Source organism: Pelobates fuscus, chromosome 10 (genome assembly GCF_036172605.1).
Source record: "Pelobates fuscus isolate aPelFus1 chromosome 10, aPelFus1.pri, whole genome shotgun sequence".
NCBI classification, from domain to species: domain Eukaryota; kingdom Metazoa; phylum Chordata; class Amphibia; order Anura; family Pelobatidae; genus Pelobates; species Pelobates fuscus.
In genome coordinates, this window is record NC_086326.1 from 29,629,105 (window position 1) to 29,647,036 (window position 17,932).

The 17,932-nt window shown below is 41.1% G+C and overlaps 1 protein-coding gene and 1 long non-coding RNA gene across 3 annotated transcripts in view; both read right to left on the reverse strand.

Moving 5' to 3' along the window:
• Positions 1–7,364: 7,364 nt before the first annotated feature.
• On the reverse strand, positions 7,365–9,869 carry LOC134574953 (uncharacterized). Its single transcript, XR_010085538.1, has 2 exons — positions 9,361–9,869; positions 7,365–9,283 (listed from the first exon to the last, which is right to left on the reverse strand). It is a non-coding gene; the product is annotated as an uncharacterized LOC134574953 (long non-coding RNA).
• Positions 9,870–12,794: 2,925 nt separating this feature from the next.
• Positions 12,795–17,932, reverse strand: part of NEURL1 (neuralized E3 ubiquitin protein ligase 1) — a 243,060-nt gene continuing 237,922 nt past the window's right edge. For both annotated transcript variants that reach the window (XM_063435096.1, XM_063435097.1), the window contains exons 5-6: positions 15,085–15,231; positions 12,795–13,929 (exon numbers count right to left, since the gene is read on the reverse strand). In XM_063435096.1, the coding sequence (XP_063291166.1) occupies positions 13,688–13,929; positions 15,085–15,231 (389 nt within the window). In that variant the 3' untranslated portion in view covers positions 12,795–13,687. The remainder of the gene's footprint in view (positions 13,930–15,084; positions 15,232–17,932) is intronic.

Consider the following 17,932-nt stretch of genomic DNA (forward strand, 5'->3'; position numbering starts at 1 on the left):
CCTGTCACTTAGACAGAATGCCGGCAAAACTGCCGAATTGCATCCTAACAGAATGAGCACTGTTTCTCCATTGGTGTTAGGATGCAATTCGGTACTTTGTTCGGATCGGAATTTCATTCTAATGAATGAAACTCCGATCCTATTCATTGCTGTGGCTGCATCTTGCAGCCGCTTAGTAGATAACTCCCTAATTCCCACGGTATCAGGGAGCTATCTACTAAAAGGCTGAAAGACCTAAACTGGTCTTTCAGCCAACTTTACTAATACTAAGTAAAGATGACTTAGTATTAGTAAATAATATGCCCCTACTCGCTATACCGCGAGTAGGGGCATGTCTAGTAAGCATTCAAAAGAACTTTCCCACGCTGTGTAAAATGACAGATCACTGTGATTGGATGGCTTGAAAACCATCCAATCACAGTGCTCTGTGTCATTTTACAAGCGTGGGAAAATTCCAAAGAACTTTCCCACGCTTGTAAAATGACACAGAGCACTGTGATAGGATGGATTTCAAGCCATCCAATCACAGTGCTCTGTGTCATTTTACAAGCGTGGGAAAATTCCAAAGAACTTTCCCAAGCTTGTAAAATTACACAGAGCACTGTGATTGGATGGCTTGAAAACCATCCTATCACAGTGCTCTGTGTCATTTTACAAGCGTGGGAAAGTTCTTTGGAATTTTCCCACGCTTGTAAAATGACACAGAGCACTCTGATTGGCTTAAACCAACCAATCAGTGTGTTCTAAGCCTAATTGCAGGGCGGGGCAAGGCTATATAAGCCTTGACCCGCCCTGCGGAGCTCAGTACGCGGCGTGCCCTCCATGGGTGAACATGGATTAATTTTTTTTTTGCGCTCGTTTTTTTTTTTGTTTTTTTTAAAGTGCGACGGGGAGTGAGGATTAATTAATGGGGTGTATTAATTAAGGGGGTGTGGATTAATTAAGGGGGGTGAGCATTAATTAAAGGGGTGTATTAATTAAGGGGGTGTATTAATTAAGGGGGGTGTATTAATTAAGGGGGAGTGAGGATTAATTAAGGGGTGTGTGGATTAATTGAGGGGGGTGTATTAATTAAGGGGTGTGTGGATTAATTAATGGGGGTGTATTAATTAAGGGGGGTGTATTAATTAAGGGGGGAGTGAGGATTAATTAAAGGGGGCTGTGGATTAAAGAATTAAAGGGGGAGGTTTAAATAATGGGGGTGCAGGGGTTTTTTGATTAAGGGGGTTGCAGTATTCTATTTATTAAGGGAGGATGTGCAGTGCAGATTTTTGTTTTTTGTTTTTTGTTAAGGGGTTGTGCAGGGTTTTTATAAGGGGTGTGTGCAGGTTTTTTGTTATTAAGAGGGGTTGTGCACATTTTTGTTTTTTATTAAGGGGGTGTGCAGGATTTTTATGTGTAGGGAGTGAATGAAATTTATGTGATCGGGGTGCAGGGTTTTTATGTGTAGGGAGTGTATGAAATTTATGTGATCGGGGTGGGGGGGGGGGGTGCCACACTCAGGGTCCGCCCCGGGTGCCAAATGCTCTAGGTACGCCCCTGCTTGGGACCCCTAGTCACCTTGGGGGGGGGGGTTCATTTAGGGCCCCCACCCACCGCTCAGGGGTGGGGGCCAGGGGGGAGGACAGTAGGTCCCCCCCCCTTATTATTTTATTAGGGCCCCCCCCACCGCGCAGGGGTGGGGGCCAGGGGGGAGGACAGTAGGTCCCCCCCCTATCTTTATTTAGGGCCCCCACCCACCGCGCAGGGGTGGGGGCCAGGGGGGAGGACAGTAGGTCCCCCCCCCTATCTTTATTTAGGGCCCCCACCCAGCGCTCAGGGGTGGGGGCCAGGGGGGAGGACAGTAGGTTCCCCCCCCCCTTATTATTTTATTAGGGCCCCCACCCACCGCGCAGGGGTGGGGGCCAGGGGGGGGAGGACAGTAGGTCCCCCCCCCTTATTGTTTTATTAGGGCCCCCACCCACCGCGCAGGGGTGGGGGCCGGGGGGAGGACAGTAGGTCCCCCCCCCTTATTGTTTTATTAGGGCCCCCACCCACCGCGCAGGGGTGGGGGCCGGGGGGGAGGACAGTAGGTCCCCCCCCTTATTGTTTTATTAGGGCCCCCACCCACCGCGCAGGGGTGGGGGCCGGGGGGGAGGACAGTAGGTCCCCCCCCTTATTGTTTTATTAGGGCCCCCACCCACCACGCAGGAGTGGGGTCCGGGGGGAGGACAGTAGGTCCCCCCCCCCTTATTGTTTTATTAGGGCCCCCACCCACCGCGCAGGGGTGGGGGCCGGGGGGGAGGACAGTAGGTCCCCCCCCTTATTATTTTATTAGTGCCCCCACCCACCGCGCAGGGGTGGGGGCCAGGGGGGAGGACAGTAGGTCCCCCCCCCCCCTTATTACCATTTATGTTTTTACAGTGAGCAGCCACAGGCTGCTCACTGTTTAGTGGACATGCCCCTACTCGCGGTATAGCGAGTAGGGGCATTGGGGAGATTTTAATCTCCCTTGTGCTATTATGGGGGTCATATTGACCCCCATAGAGTGAGGGGGGGGACCTGGGGGGGCTTATGAAGTGGTGGGGAGCACTGCTCCCTGCCGCTTCTGTCTTTACATATTACAAGGAGGGAGCTGCACGTCGGTAGCTCCCTCCTTGTAATAAACTGATCGAACAAACGAACACTGATACTCAGTGTTAGTTTGTTCGTCTGATTTTTTCTATTCATTCATTCGTCTGTCTGATGAATGAATGAATGAATAGATGAAATTCCCGTTCGCATGTCCAGATGTTTCACTGGGCATGTGCGGGAATCTCAGGGCTATCTAGTGTGGGCAGATGACGTGTCCCACAGGGACTTCACCTACCCACACAAAGATGGCGGCGCCCTGAATAAAGATCGGGGCAGAAGATACAGATTTAAAAATAGGTAATGTGGGGGGCTTAGGGGCATTTGGGGGTGACTAGGGGGTCAATTGGATGTAGTGGAGGCGGGAGGGGGGTTAAAAAAAAAACGGGATTCGGCATGACAGTGCCGCTTTAAACACATTGCAAGAGAATGCTGAGAACAGACAACAACTCAAGTAGCATGCCCTTCGATGGGTCCTTGCTAAATTCTCAAGTTGGTTTTATGTCATCTTGTGCCATTACAGAGAGAACCTTAACCATTTGCACATCAGACTGAACCCACACATAAGGGAAGCCCACATCCAAAATGCAGGCAGGTTCACTCAACACGAAAGACACAGCAACCCCAGACAATTATTTTACCCTTGTTAGACCTCATCAATGAGGTATAGCTGATACCCCTCTAAGCACAGTGAGCAAGAGGCATACGTCTGGATTACCCTTTAACCTTAACCCCTTAAGGACACATGACATGTCTGACACGTCATGATTCCCTTTTATTCCAGAAGTTTGGTCCTTAAGGGGTTAAAGAGAGCCAACAAACTAAAACACATGCAAGAGAATAGTGAGAATTCACAACCCTTCAAATAGCTTGCCTTTCAGAGCATCCCCGCTCAATTCTCAAGCTGGTCTTAACTCAAACCTAAACCATTAGAGCATCAGATTAATCCCATCCAAAAGGGTGGTTTATATCCAAAATGCTCACTCTTATGTGATATTCGGAGGCACTGGCGTACATATAGCGGTCGCAGGGGTCGCAGCTGCCCGTCACTCCAGGGGGCCCAGCCACCCTGCAGACACCTGCGACCGGGTGCCCGCCATCATTTGCGACCCCGACCCGCGCGGCAAACCGCCGGGGGCCGCATGTTAAGATGCCCATCGGGTGACCCATGCTGTCAGGGCCACCCGATGGAGATGAATTGTCAGGGGGCCCTGTCAGCGCAGCGGTGCTTTATCACACACTGGTGAGATCATTACACACTGGAAGGAAGTGACTCCCTGGTCGCTCCTCCCAGCTAATACACAGAGCCCACGCGGGAGAAAGCAGAGGGAGTCAGGGTGGGAACTCTGACTCCCCATCAACCTGAGGCACCACTGGACCCGAGGGAAAGTCACCCTCCTGCACCTAAAAGGTAGGAAACAGGAGGGTGACTTAAATATTGTGTGTGTGTGTGTGTGTGTGTGTTTATTTGTATGTATGTGTCGGTGTCTGTCTGTATGTATGTGTGCCTGACTGTTTGTATGTATGTGTCTTTGTATGTATGTCTTCTATCTGTCTGTATGTATGTGTGTGTGCCTGTCTGTTTTTATGTATGTGTCTTGTGTGTGTGTCTGTCTGTTTGTATGTATGTATGTGTCTTGTCTGTATGTGTGCCTGTCTTTTTGTATGTATGTATGTTTGTCGTGTGTATGTATGTGTGCCTGTCTGTTTGTATGTATGTGTTGTGTGTGTATGTATCTGTCTGTCTGTCTGCCTGTGTGTGTCTCTGTATGTATGTGTGTGTGTGTGTCTGTCGGGGGTCGGGGGAAATTAGAGGGGAGGGGGCCATGGATCAGTACATGAGTACTTTACACTTTATAGTAGTAGATTTTATTTACTAGTCTGTGCATTTCTTATATTTTGTCTTGAGCAAATATTTTAATATTAATGTTTTACAACATATCATTATATACAAAACAGGAAGACAAAACATTCCTCACAAATAAACTGTAAACAAATTATTTTAAATCATTTTATTCACAATCACATTTTTTTTATCTAAATTTGTACTAGGAATTCATTATTGTTGTAAAACAAAGCACAAAATAGTAATAAATAGATGGAAATAAATTGAAAATGTAAAATAAACCAAAAACAAAGAAGACCCCCACTTTCATATACATTTTACCAAAGAAGATATAGAAAGGGGAAAAGGAGTTCTTTTCATGGCTATAACCTGCACTTTTTATTACACCACAATAAGAGGTTTGAGCACTCAGTAACTGCTAACAATTGGTCCACAGAAAGAAGAGAACATATTTACAATAAGTGATCGATGCATCAATGCATTGAGAAACAAAAACAATGACAATGATTTTTCCTAATGACACAAATGTATTTTCTTCACTATTATTATCAGAACAGTACCATCCCTGATACAGCAAATTTGTGAATTTATTAACTAAGCTGCAAGTTGCACGGAGTAGAAATTTTATTTTTATTTCTGATGTACTTTCATCACAACTCGCTGTTTAAACCTCATGATTTGTTATTTCCATACGAACTGCAACCCCGACCCAGTTAAATAATAAAAGGTATGGCATGAGTTGAACAGTAGACAAGATGATACCAATCCCTGCATGAAACCAAGGATGGATAAAGTAATTTGGGCACGTTAGTTCACCTACAATATACACAATGGGAGAGGTAGCCCATAGGGGTTATTTAAGATGCAAGTGGTCATCGGATTAGTCTCAGACCGATTCCCCGGTTATTTAGAGAACGTTACATTGAAAACAGGCACAGATACGTTTTATTCTTCATACAGTTACACATTCATTTAACATACACGTTAATACACCATACTGTAGAAATATATATCTTGGGTTGGAAGGAGAGTGATAGTCAGTAGGAGAACAGTCAGGCACTAGATTGGAATAATGACAGTGATCTGTGCATGATAAATAGGAAAGGACAGCTCTGGTCGAGCCCCCAGGGAACATTAAATGAGGGCTTGATGACAATGGGTAGTATTGACAGCTTTTTGTGTACTTCTGAAAGCAAGTGAGGATAAATAAGTGGTAGATCCTCACATCACCACCTACGCACATAAGGATGCCTATAACACACACTCAAGGTACTTAATACATTAACTGAAGGCTGGTACTCTACTCATGTTGATGAGCTAATTTCCTGTTGTTTCACGCAGACAGATAAAATTCAACTCAGGACAACATCTTAATTAATAGAACACGCCAAGCACTACCGCTCTGACGGAGTAATCCGTCATCTCATTTTAGAACAGTTTCACAACGTTTATCTGGATTCCCCAGGTATCTACATCACATCTAGCTTCCCCTGCTGGACAAGCTGAGGTGTCTTCACTGATCTTAGCCTTTCCTGTCCAGGACTGTGCTCATTGGCTGAGAGCTCTCATCCAATAAGCATAGCCCAGCTTAGCTTAATGGACATAATGGGATTCTCCTGCAAGGAACATCCAGAAGGAACATCCGGAAGCAGGGCTACAGCTGTGGTCACCCAGCAGGACATAGTGGTTATGCTGCTTGAAGTGTTCCTGAAAGGGACACTGCGGTTACTATGACCATTTCATCTCTGTCAGCTGGTTATGGTGCCCGTAGTCCCCTTGCACTTTCCCTCTATTAAACCATTTTGAGGCAGTTTAACATTAAATGAGGGTTCCTGGATACCCACAGCCCTGCCCCTGCAGGAGGTGTGGTTAAGGCAGAAATTACAGACTTCCATGTAGTCATACTTATTTATACTGGCAATGGGTGATGTGATCCCACCCATTGCTGTTCAGGCTAATACATCCTAGCCCAAGCAGCACTGAGGGGATGATGGGCTGCTGGGGACTCTTGTTTAGCATTAAAACATTAGAAAATTAAAAACGGTTTAACACTCAATGGAAGGACAGCATCAGAGAACTCCAAATACTATAACCATTTGAATGAGATGACACAGATACATTGTCTACAGTAAGAATGTTCTGTGTCAAATTCAGTATCTAATGTACCTGAAACACTCTCCAAAGGTGCAAGGACATTGTGTACTTAAATACTAGCAACAAATATTTTTATCGACAGAAATCAAAGCTGCTCATAAACTTTTTCTTGAACCTAATAAAAAAGAAATATAAGAGTCACGAAAAAGCAGGATATAAGGGAAGTTATAAAGTACATATAGTTAAACAATAGAGAATATAATACATTGCTTGGCTTGAGATATTTGTTTTTGTGCCAGCCTGGTATTTAACACCTTGGACCGGTCATGCATTCCCTTTTTTTAATTAAAATCTTATAAAAAAAATATAAAGGGTATTATCATTGTGCTGCATTCAACTAAACAAAGTAAACATCCATTTTTTTTTTTTTTATGCTTTTCTTCCATTCACAAAATGATAGATTTGACATGCAATAAAGGAGTTAAATAAATTTGGAATATTTTAAAAAGCGTTGCAATGTTACAGAGGAGACAATTGTCCAGGCATTTTACACAACATACATGATATCCCATCTTAACCAAAATACATAATCTAATTTATTGAACATCAAGTGTCCTCACACCCCGGAGGTGTCCTGATCATTAAATTATCTTTGCTGCTCCTTCGTACTGTTTGAGGATATATATCGATTTAACCTAGCTCTCGAGATTATTAGATTCTTATTATGCCACTAAAATATTTCTAGATAAAAAAACAAATACGCATGGTTTATAGAATGCAAGATTAAAGATGGATTCGCATCAAACCAATCTCATTTTAGTTTCGGGAGCCTTTTAATCATCTACAAAAATTGTGAGTGCATCTAACCCCACATTCTATCTGTGTATTTAAATTGTAAACTTTAAAATTAAATGTTTGTCTTGTTTACCTATTGTACAACGCTGTGTTGGTGATTTCTAATTAATTGAATTGTATAATGCTAAATGAGGGTAGGTGACTGAGTTTCCTCCAGTGATGTCCTTTTCAACAAGGAGATAACCATCTACTGTCCTCCCTATGTTTTAATTACTATTGGAAAATCAAAGCACAACAGTCGCATGACATCATAAATGACATGTATGACATCATACATGAATAATAATCATAAATGAAGAGGCAATGCTTCCACCAAAGAAACAAATGAAAGATGATCAAATAATCAGTGTAGAAGTCAATGGTAATGGACTTCAATGGGACCTGTAGGTTCTAAACTTGCACTCATTCGTGTTAGTGGCTATCTGCTGGGGCGTTCGGTGACCGTAGCTTACAGCCGTACGGTCACCATAACGTCTTGAACAGCTGAGAGATGTGACGAGAGGCAGGTATAGTAATAAAGACAGTAAATAAAAAACAACATTTATTTTTTCTGTGTTTACACAATTTCTAAGATGCAATAAAACCTTAGATAGTGATTCCAGGACGGTGCAGTTTGAATTTTGAAAATGTGCCTGTAATGATCTATTACACATGTCTTGATGCCCGGTATATTAACAAAGAGTCTAATGATTATCATTTAAAAATATAAAATTCCATCTTCCTTCATAGTAAATGCTCCTGGTATTACACTTTGCGTCATCCTGCATTTCTGCAGATGTGCTTTATAATGGTTGCCAAAACCCAATTTGTACTTTCTTTTAGATCTGGATGACTACAACTCGTGGCTTTTTTACTTGTTTTTTCTTTTCTCTCGCTGAATAACTTAATTACATTTTTTTTTTAAATCCACATTGGAAATCTGATGCTGAATATCAGGCAAAATGCAATAAATTACCCTTTTATGTAACACAAGGTTATATGGACATTCTAAGTACTATAACTACTACATTGTGCTGTAGTGGTTATGGTGCTTGGAGTGTTCATTTAAAGGGACACCATAAGCACCCTCCCCAATAAAGTTTCTTGCAGGGGTTATTATGACTGAATGCATTGTGTGTAGACCCTCCACTATAGTTTTTTTCAAAATGTTGTAAACCCTTGAGGTTGCCCATCGCTGTCCTCTCATGTCTCCCATTTTATTATAACGTTTTTTCTACCAGTAATTTTAAAGATATGTATATGGTACGGAGAAGCATTCCATTTTCACATTGTGAGATGACAGGCTGTAAGACCTGGGCTTTAGTAGGATTTGGCCATGCTGAATCACTGCTCCCCGTTCTGTGTCACCAAATCCCCCCAAAATAAAAGTTAACACAGCTTCACAGAAAGGCTGCAGCAATTCGGCTCCACAGACCAAGAGGCGCATCCAGAGCTCAAGGCACGGGGCACCGCTGGATATTCTGTCGGACACATGCAGTCACTGAAATACAGATTTACAAAACATAAAAATATGTATACAGTGACAAACACTGGCACCGATTTAGACATGCAGCTTCTCCTATGACACTGATACCCCCATTTCTGCCTGACAAATCAGTTGAATGCCTCCTCCTCTGTATGTGCAGCAGGGTTAACAAGTGGTGGTCGTCACACTTTAACTTGGAGGCAAGTATTTGGTGACAGTGTGGGGTGTGACCACTCTATTTGCTCCTGCCGCCAGTTAGACATAAATTGGTCTGCATGGCATGATGTGAGCATGTGCCGTCTGGATATTTGTACGGCTAAATACATGATTAGGATGTCATATTTTATCAAAGGCATAGAAGTAGGGCTTTGAGTGCTTGTTAATTCCACGTTTTTTGTCAAACCCTTTAACCCCTTAAGGACCAAACTTCTGGAATAAAAGGGAATCATGACGTGTCACACACGTCATGTGTCCTTAAGGGGTTAAACACATTTCTAAAAAAAACCAAAAAAAACAGGATTACACCCATAGCATACTACAATGTAGTAGTTATGGTGTGTCAAAGATTTTACTTTGATTCCAAGGTTCAAGTTTATAGGTGTCATATTAGATATCCTATATTAAAATTGGCTAACTTGGACTCAGGAAATGCTTAATGCTTAAAATGACACTTAAGAACATATATGTCTGCTTCCGGGAGCAGATAGCCCCCACCTGAGCTGTCTCTCCTAAATCAGTCTGTTCTTTCTCTTTCTCGGAACTTATCTGTTATATGTACACGACATTCATCCCTATGTCTCATCTGTACTCCTTTCACCATTTCACTCCCTTCCTACTACTGTTCTATGAGTATTTGCATGTAAGCACATACTGAAAAATAAACGGAAGAGGCTTATTTTGAATACCAGCAGGTGTCTGGTGTCTAATTCACGCTCCTCCAAGTGCACTTAACATAACAAATGTGGGCTCCCTTGAATATACCAAAGATTACATTGGATCTATATCCGAGAGCTGTAGTGATTATGGTACCAGGAATCCCCTGGAGCTCACCACATGCAAGCTTCTTGTTACTGCCTTGGCTGTGTGGATTGGCTGCAATCTTTCCAATCTGCCTGGCAATGCTAAGGTGTATTTTCAGATTTCCACTTTTGCATAATAACACATACACACTTTGAACATTGCGCACTGGCTGGGAGCATCAGCTGACAATGCTCAACCAATGAATAATGTCCAAAGTTGAACATCCACTATGGTATGGCAAGGCAGACCAGTAGGACTATGGGTGGGAGAAAGAGCCAGATAAGTGTTAAGCCATTTGTATATGGTTTTCTAGTTTACAATGGGAATTCCTGGCACCATAACCACTACAGCTGGCTTAGAGCGCCACATTGTGCTGTGCTGACTGTGCTATGTCTAGTTCTTAATTCACATATTATGGAAGAATTTCAGAATATGCCATCAGGATTATATTATTACACAAAATGTAAGAATGTCCTACGGTGATCTACTCACAAAATAATCAAAGAGAAACCACTTTATAAGAGGATTATTATACTGAATACCACTATATAACACCAACACGTTTCTGTGACTCCTGTTCGACACAAATTCATACTCCACTCTCTAATCTAATACACAGCTGACCATTAGCAAAACGTGGCCACAGAAGATTCAAGGTGTCACTTGTCCACGAACAGGTAGATTTAGTAAGAGGCGACTGGGTGGACAATACAAACTCCCTACAGTTATTTCCCAGAGGATATGTCACCCTTTAATGTTTCGTCTCATAGTTAACCTACAATAATATACAATTCTCTGAACTCTGAGGCAGATCAAGACTATCTACGTTTGCCCCTTAATATAGATATCCATCGCATCTTATTTTGTGAAAGGTTCCCATGAAATTAAACAATTGAATAAAAGCATTAAACCACTGATCACGTGCGCTGTCCTTTGTTTATCTCATGTTCCATTGTCTTTGAAACATTCAGTAAAAGGACGTCACAATCTGCTTTCTCCTAGTCGTACAATGTTCCCTCCCAGCCACTGGTTATCTCAGCCTTCACCAAGATATTTGATGTACGTTGATGGGAGGTTTCTATGCTGATTGAAAGGTGCAAAGGGTTTTGTTTTGAATGATACGAAATGGTAGTGTGTGTAACAATGACTGACAGGATACAAGTAAATGCAGCAGTGGAGGTCTAGTGTAATTTGTATTTTTCATACCTTACAGATGCACACATGGTAAGCATAGGGGATATGTATACATAATCTTGAAAATCCTAGAAAGTGAGAGTTCCCCTTAAAGAGTGATGGGATGGAACCGTATCCTGGGGTTCCAGCCTAGACACATTGTAACTATGTAGTAGCTAGACTAGGCAGCCCCTTCAAATACTTACTAAGATGGCTTTATTAACACAGCTCCCATCACACTAGCAGTGTAATGAGATCACCAATGATTGTCTACTGATTGGCTGGTAAAAGCTAGGAAAATGCATTTTGTTTTCGTTTCCCTTACCAAAATAAAATTAAAAAATCAGGTGTTATAACCTGTATGCTGTGATGTGTATTTTGAGGGTGATCTGCTCCTGAGGTACCCCAAATCAACGTCTGACTTTTTTCCTTTGCTGTACAGTTACCTTTTTTTCTTTTCTTCTCATTAAAGTGGAAACATTGGGATCAGTTTAGAGGCAAAATTCTAAAAGAGGAGCAATTACCATGGAAACCAATAATATGTTCCATTGAGCGTTCCACATTTAGAACTATACAAGATCCCCCATCTCTATGTTCCATGAAGGCCCTTTATCAGTCAGAATTAACAGCATTACGAAAGGGGTAGAAGTGGCTACTCCATTTTTGTATGGGCTTTTTTTTTTGTTTGTTTACTTACAACAAAATAATTTCCTATTTTATACCACAAATGGCTGCCCCAATGCGAAAAAGGGTTAATACAAAATACATTACAAAATGCTGTCTTCACATAGCAGATACACATACAAAGAGGGACAACGGGTCCGGCAATGGTCAAACAAACTATTAACAGTAACAAACAAATTTCACAGTTCCTGTATATTTATCATGGGTTTTAAATTGAATTATTGTTTTGGTGATCATTGTGTACAAAGATCTTTAAACCCTAGACGGAGGTTTTACATTGAAAGATACTTTTGATCAATGAAGATTTATATTGAGAGATACCGTCATTTTGTATTGAGTGCAGATTCGATATTTTCTACTGCCTAGCAGGTTTTAGGAATACAGTAAGAAGCGATTGAAAAATTTGGATAATTAGTAATTGGCATGTTATGTACGCCCCTTTCACACCCCTTTCATGTTCACCAATAGTGATGGTGAGTTTATAACTATGAGGCTTATTCACTAAACAGTAAACATTGACAATTGTATTGCAAACTTCTTTTCATAAAACAAAATCCCTGTTTGTGCCTAAAATTAGGTTAATGCCAAGTCTGTAAAACTCACTGTTGAGTGAATAAACCAGAAATATGTAATAATTATACAATTGATTTTAATATATACATCATGTGGGTTATAGATGAGTTTTTAATCTGCTAAAGTGACCGTAACCTTCAGCAATGCCTTAACATTCTAACATTCACCCAAGGATTGAGGAAGATGCCAAGCTGAACTTTTAACTTTACTCTCTGCCTTTAAAAAAAACCAATTCTTTAGAAGGTAAGAATTTGTATTTTACATAAAAAAAATTCACTCAAATTGAATTTAAAATTTTGGGCTCTAATAGTTGAATTGGAAAATTTAAAGTTGTCTATGTCTCTAGTTTGATCTGACATTCACTTTAATGCTAGTACTGTTTTATTTTTGCAGATAATTCCTGCTTAGATATTTTGAGCATCCTATACTGAATTTATACGTTATATAGGTTATATAGGTTATTTATAGGTTTTGTGTAAATATTTTTTTCTACCCCCAAATACTGGTAGTGAAGCCCTTAGACGGTAATATAAAGAGAGGTGGGTAATACCTGCACTAGTGGGTAAATCACATCGTAGGATTTAGGACTGATCACAGTTTTTATTCATTAATTTGGATACTGGGGGAATTACAAAAGCCGTTTAATTTTAAGGATAGCCAACTCTTCTAGTTTAGCTATTTGTCCTGAACTCTCTAATCGCTTTATGGTTTGGTGAATACTCCTTACTCGTACATGGCAATTTCTTCTCCTTTCCTCTAAAAATAAGTATCAGAGTAGTTATACATGTGGCAACATATGAATCAATGTGCCAAACAGAGAGAGAGAGAGAGAGAGTGTGTGTGTGTGTGTGTGTGTGTACAATAATTAAGGATATTAATTTAAAAATGTGGTTTAAGAATGATGATATTCTGTGTTGGTTTATTTGTTTTGAACTGAGATTTTACCATTACCCTTAGCAGGAACAGCAATTGTTGCAGCAATCGTACTAGGTGGTAGTGGTGGTCGTGGTGGGGAGGAGTGTGAAAGAGTTGCACTTATTCCGTTGCACTTATAAACTCGAGCAACCAATGCTCTGCTGGGTTCTCCGAGGGCTAAGTTATCATTTAAATAGAAAAGAGGGATAAGGTATTCTGCAAATAATGCATGTCGATTTTCGTTACATTAAATGCAAAAAAAGTATACTTTAACAAGATTATGCTTCCCTGACATCTTGTTGTCCAGACTTGTTTCTCATTCAGAACTGAAACATATTGACACTATTTCAAGAGAGGTGTCTCTGGTTTCATCTAGAGAATCTTAGAAACTTGTTGAGTACCATTTGAGAAATATCCTTTTGGATGTTATCCCCCTGTTCTGGAGTTGTCTTTTAACTACTGCGATATGTTTTAATAATGTCTTTGATAGCACGTCTGCAGATGGGGCAGCAAGCATTGTTTAACTTCTTCAGCTTCAATCCACATGTGTAGCACAAGCACATGTGACCACATGAATATATGACTGTATCCACCATGTTTTCATAACAGATTGTACACTCATCATTCCAGGATCCTGAGACTGAAGGGGAGATGGGCGACTCAGGCATGCTCACTGGAGAGTTTGGAGCGGTACCTGTAAGTAAGAATACGTTAGCCAACTGATCAGTGATAACTACTGTTACCTATCATTTCTTTCAGCCCATCATCTCCCCAAAGTGTCTTAAAATGTTCAGATTTCCAAAGATAATTTTTGAAAACTCTTCCACTATGCAGGAAGTAACATAAAAAATAGTCTGATTGACAGCCAGGAGGGTGTAACAAGGTTAATTTATAAATGTGCCAATTTCTATTGAAATTTGCACTTTTTGTAAAATGAAAAAAAGAGGACACACTATTCATACATTAACCACTTTAGCAAACTAAACTGCTTTAGTTGTTTGGTGGCTATACATGATATAGTTAAGCTATTCTGTTAACGTGCAGTTCGATATAAGGCCCAAAGGAGGTGTTTTTTTCTGGCTGGGTCATTTTTCTGTTTTTTTTTATCTAAAAGATGCACAAATAAAATTAACAAGCCTGATCTTGAAATGACCATTTGAATATTTACAAATGGAAATGTAAGCAAACATTTGGAGGTCAACCCAAAAGTGCAATTTCTCTTTTAAATAAAATGGCATTTGCTAATAAATTAGCACCGATAATGTCCAAATAAAACCAAAATATACAAATTTAAATTTCTAAACTGAATTAAGAGTGGCAGCAAATCTGAAAATTCAGAGTGGATGCAGCATTTTAGTGTACCTGCAAAATGAAAAAAATGCCAAAACCTAATTCAGCAATTTACTTTGTCCCAAGCATTTTCCTTTCATTTCTATTGGGAAATAAAAGGACAATATGTTTACCTGCAACAGCCCAGCCAATCACATTATATCGCTGTTAGAATTCACCTGTAACAACCCAGCCAATCACATTATCTTGCTGTTAGAATTCACCTGTAACAACCCAGCCAATCACATTATCTTGCTGTTAGAATTCACCTGTAACAACCCAGCCAATCACATTATCTTGCTGTTAGAATTCACCTTTTAACAACCCAGCCACTGTCTTGTAGTTATAATTCATGGGTGTAAACCCCCCAGCATCAAAGCTATAAATTAAATTTTAACCTCCCAACTACGAGCAATTCTGGTTTTACAAATATTAACATATTTATTGAAAATGTGGAAGCACAGTTAGAACAGAATGTGATTTAAAATGGTATGTTCATGCAAGGAGGTATTTTGCTCACCATTAACAGAATTGGCCTGTGTTCCGTGCACACAAGCATTCAATATTGGATCCAGACTCCCACTGCACAAGGCTGAAGGACTGTTGGGAGTGGAATTTGGGGAACTAGGTGTAGATGGATCCCGAAGTTCGGAAGAAATAGTAGAACCTGTCAAAAAATAAATAAATGTTTATACCAAATAGGAAGCATGTTCACACAGCTAGGAACAAGTGATGTCCCGAACTGTTCGCCAGGAATCGTTCGCCGGCGAACATAGCTTGTTCGTGGCGAACACGGCGGGCGAACATATGCGATGGTCAGTTCGCCCCCTATTCGTCATGGAGGTGGGAGGGTCTGGGAGGGAGGGTCTGCTGCTGATTGGCTGGAATGTGTCTGCTGACTGTGAGGTACAGGGTCAAAGTTTACTCAATGATGACGAATAGGGGGCGGACCGACCATCGCATATGTTCGTCCGCCGCGTTCGCCACGAAAAAGCTATGTTCGCCGGCGAACGGTTCCTGGCGAACAGTTCGGGACATCACTACTAGGAACCCAATTAAAGGTTAACAAAGTTGTGATCACCACATTTATAAAATCAATTAGGCATATAAACACTCGCCATGCAAGAACCATCCATTCTTCAAATAGATCCAAAAGTCACTACTATGAATTAATTAATACCACAGTCCTATAAACAAACTAGTATTAGAAAACTGATCCTTTGTATTGCAAGCTTCAACTGTATAGATCTGTATAGTAAAGAGTCTTGGTTTTAGCCTAGAACCAGGGCTGTATTTGCCGCGAGGCCAACAAGCGCCCAGGCAAATGCCCAGGCAAATGTCCTGAGGGGCCCAAGAGGTGGTTGGTTGGCCACCTTAGTGTCTGTTAGTGTGTGTGTCTGTTTGTCAGTGAGTGTGTGTGTATCCTGTCAGAGAGTGTGTCTGTATCTGTCATTGAGTGAGTGTGTGTGGATGTCAGTGAGTGAGTGTGTGTGTGTCAGTTAGTGTGTGTGTCTGTCAGTCTGTCAGTATGTGTGTCAGTGAGTGTGTGTGTGTGTCTGTCAGTAAGTATGTCTGTGAGTGAGTGAATGTGTCTCTGTCAGTGTGTGTCAAATCAGTGATGTTTGTGTCAGTGTGTGTCTGCCTGTGAGTGTATGTCAGTGTATGTGTATCAGTGAAAACGTGAGTTGTTTAAACAATGTGTGTCCCAATGACTGTGTATCTGTCAGTGAGTTCATGTCCGTGCATGTGTCAATGAGAGTGTGCGTCTGTCAGTCAAAAAAGTGTCCTTGACACGAAGTGGTGGGGCAAATTAAGATTAGGGGGGTGCCCGAATGTAGTCATCTCTGGGCAGCACAAATCCAAAATACACCACTGCCTAGAACCTTTACTTACTGAATAGAGTCATTAGGCTCCCATATACCATTGTATATACTGTGGAGGCATTGGCCACCTGTATTGATATATTTGTCACACTTATTGTATGTGATGAAACAATCACTTCTGCATTAATGGTTCCAAACCAGTCTGGTCTTGAGTACAGTAAAAACAGGCATGTATAATCTCTAACACTTGTCATACTACTAACGTGGGTAAAATCTTAATGGTTACATGAAAAATTCAAGTTGTGCATATTTACAAAATGCTGTGTAATTATGTTTTGTCAGGTCCACAGTTAAACCAATAAACCAAATGTAAATATCAATGGGGCACTATAGGTACCAGGGCAAGTTTAGTTTAATAAAGCGGTTGTGGTGTATAGATCATGCCCATGCAGTCTTACAGCTCAGTTGACTGTTCACCAAAATTGCTTCATTAAGTTAAAGTTGTTTTGGTGTGTAGAATAGTCATTTAACAAAAAGCACACAAATGTAAAGGTGTTAAAAGCAAATGACGTAACGTGACGTGCAAGTCATGCTATTGCACAAAAATAAACATGCTTTTTCTTTTTTTTAACACTGCTTTATGAAACGCCATCTGTAGAAGAAAACTATTCTACAAGCTGCCAAAATGTATTTTGCATAAGATAAACAGAAAACACAATGCATTAATACAATACCACTGTCAAAATATTGACATCCTCCCCCACTTCATATTGTGGTACAAAAGATTAAAGACTCATTCCTTATGGATAAGCTAACGGCGAGGGTCGGGGCACAAATGCGAAGTTTGACAAGGTCTGGGCACCATGGATCGATAGCGGAGTGGGCAATTAGGAGACGGGGGGGATGGACTCATACCCCCATACCCCTGTCTCTCTGCCAATTTTCTGGAACCGACTAACTTACTCAATTTAATCTCCTTTAGTGGGACTTTAATAGGTGCCATAATACTCGTTGCCATAAGCAATTATGCAACACTTCGATCACGTACAATAAATATCATATTGGTGGGTACATCCCTGCAGCATCCCCTCCCATTTACCCTCCCTCCCCCCCCCCCCTGGTCCAGTCCTTTTACTCTTTTCCGTTTCTGCTTTCCTCTGTCACTCCTACTTTCTCTTCGTATCGTCTCTTTTCACTCTGACTGGCTTCTCGTTCTTCTTTACTAATTTAACAGCAACATCCTCACCCTAATTGTAGTGAGTTGTGAGCGCCTAGAGATTATCTTAGATTCGTAAAACCATCCTAATAGGCAAACTCGTCCGCAGGGCTGGGGATGGGTGATGTAACCAAGTGGTACGTGAGTTATACGACTCCGTGCATTTCAATTTTTTGTTAGAATAACTCATGTGCTACAATCATTCATGTTTCTTAGTTTTACGTATATCTTAAAATTAGGTGGGACACCATAATTTTGTATGGACTTTCATGGCCAACGTGCAATCGTTATCTACGAGGCTGACAAAGGATTTTATGACGTTCAATTTT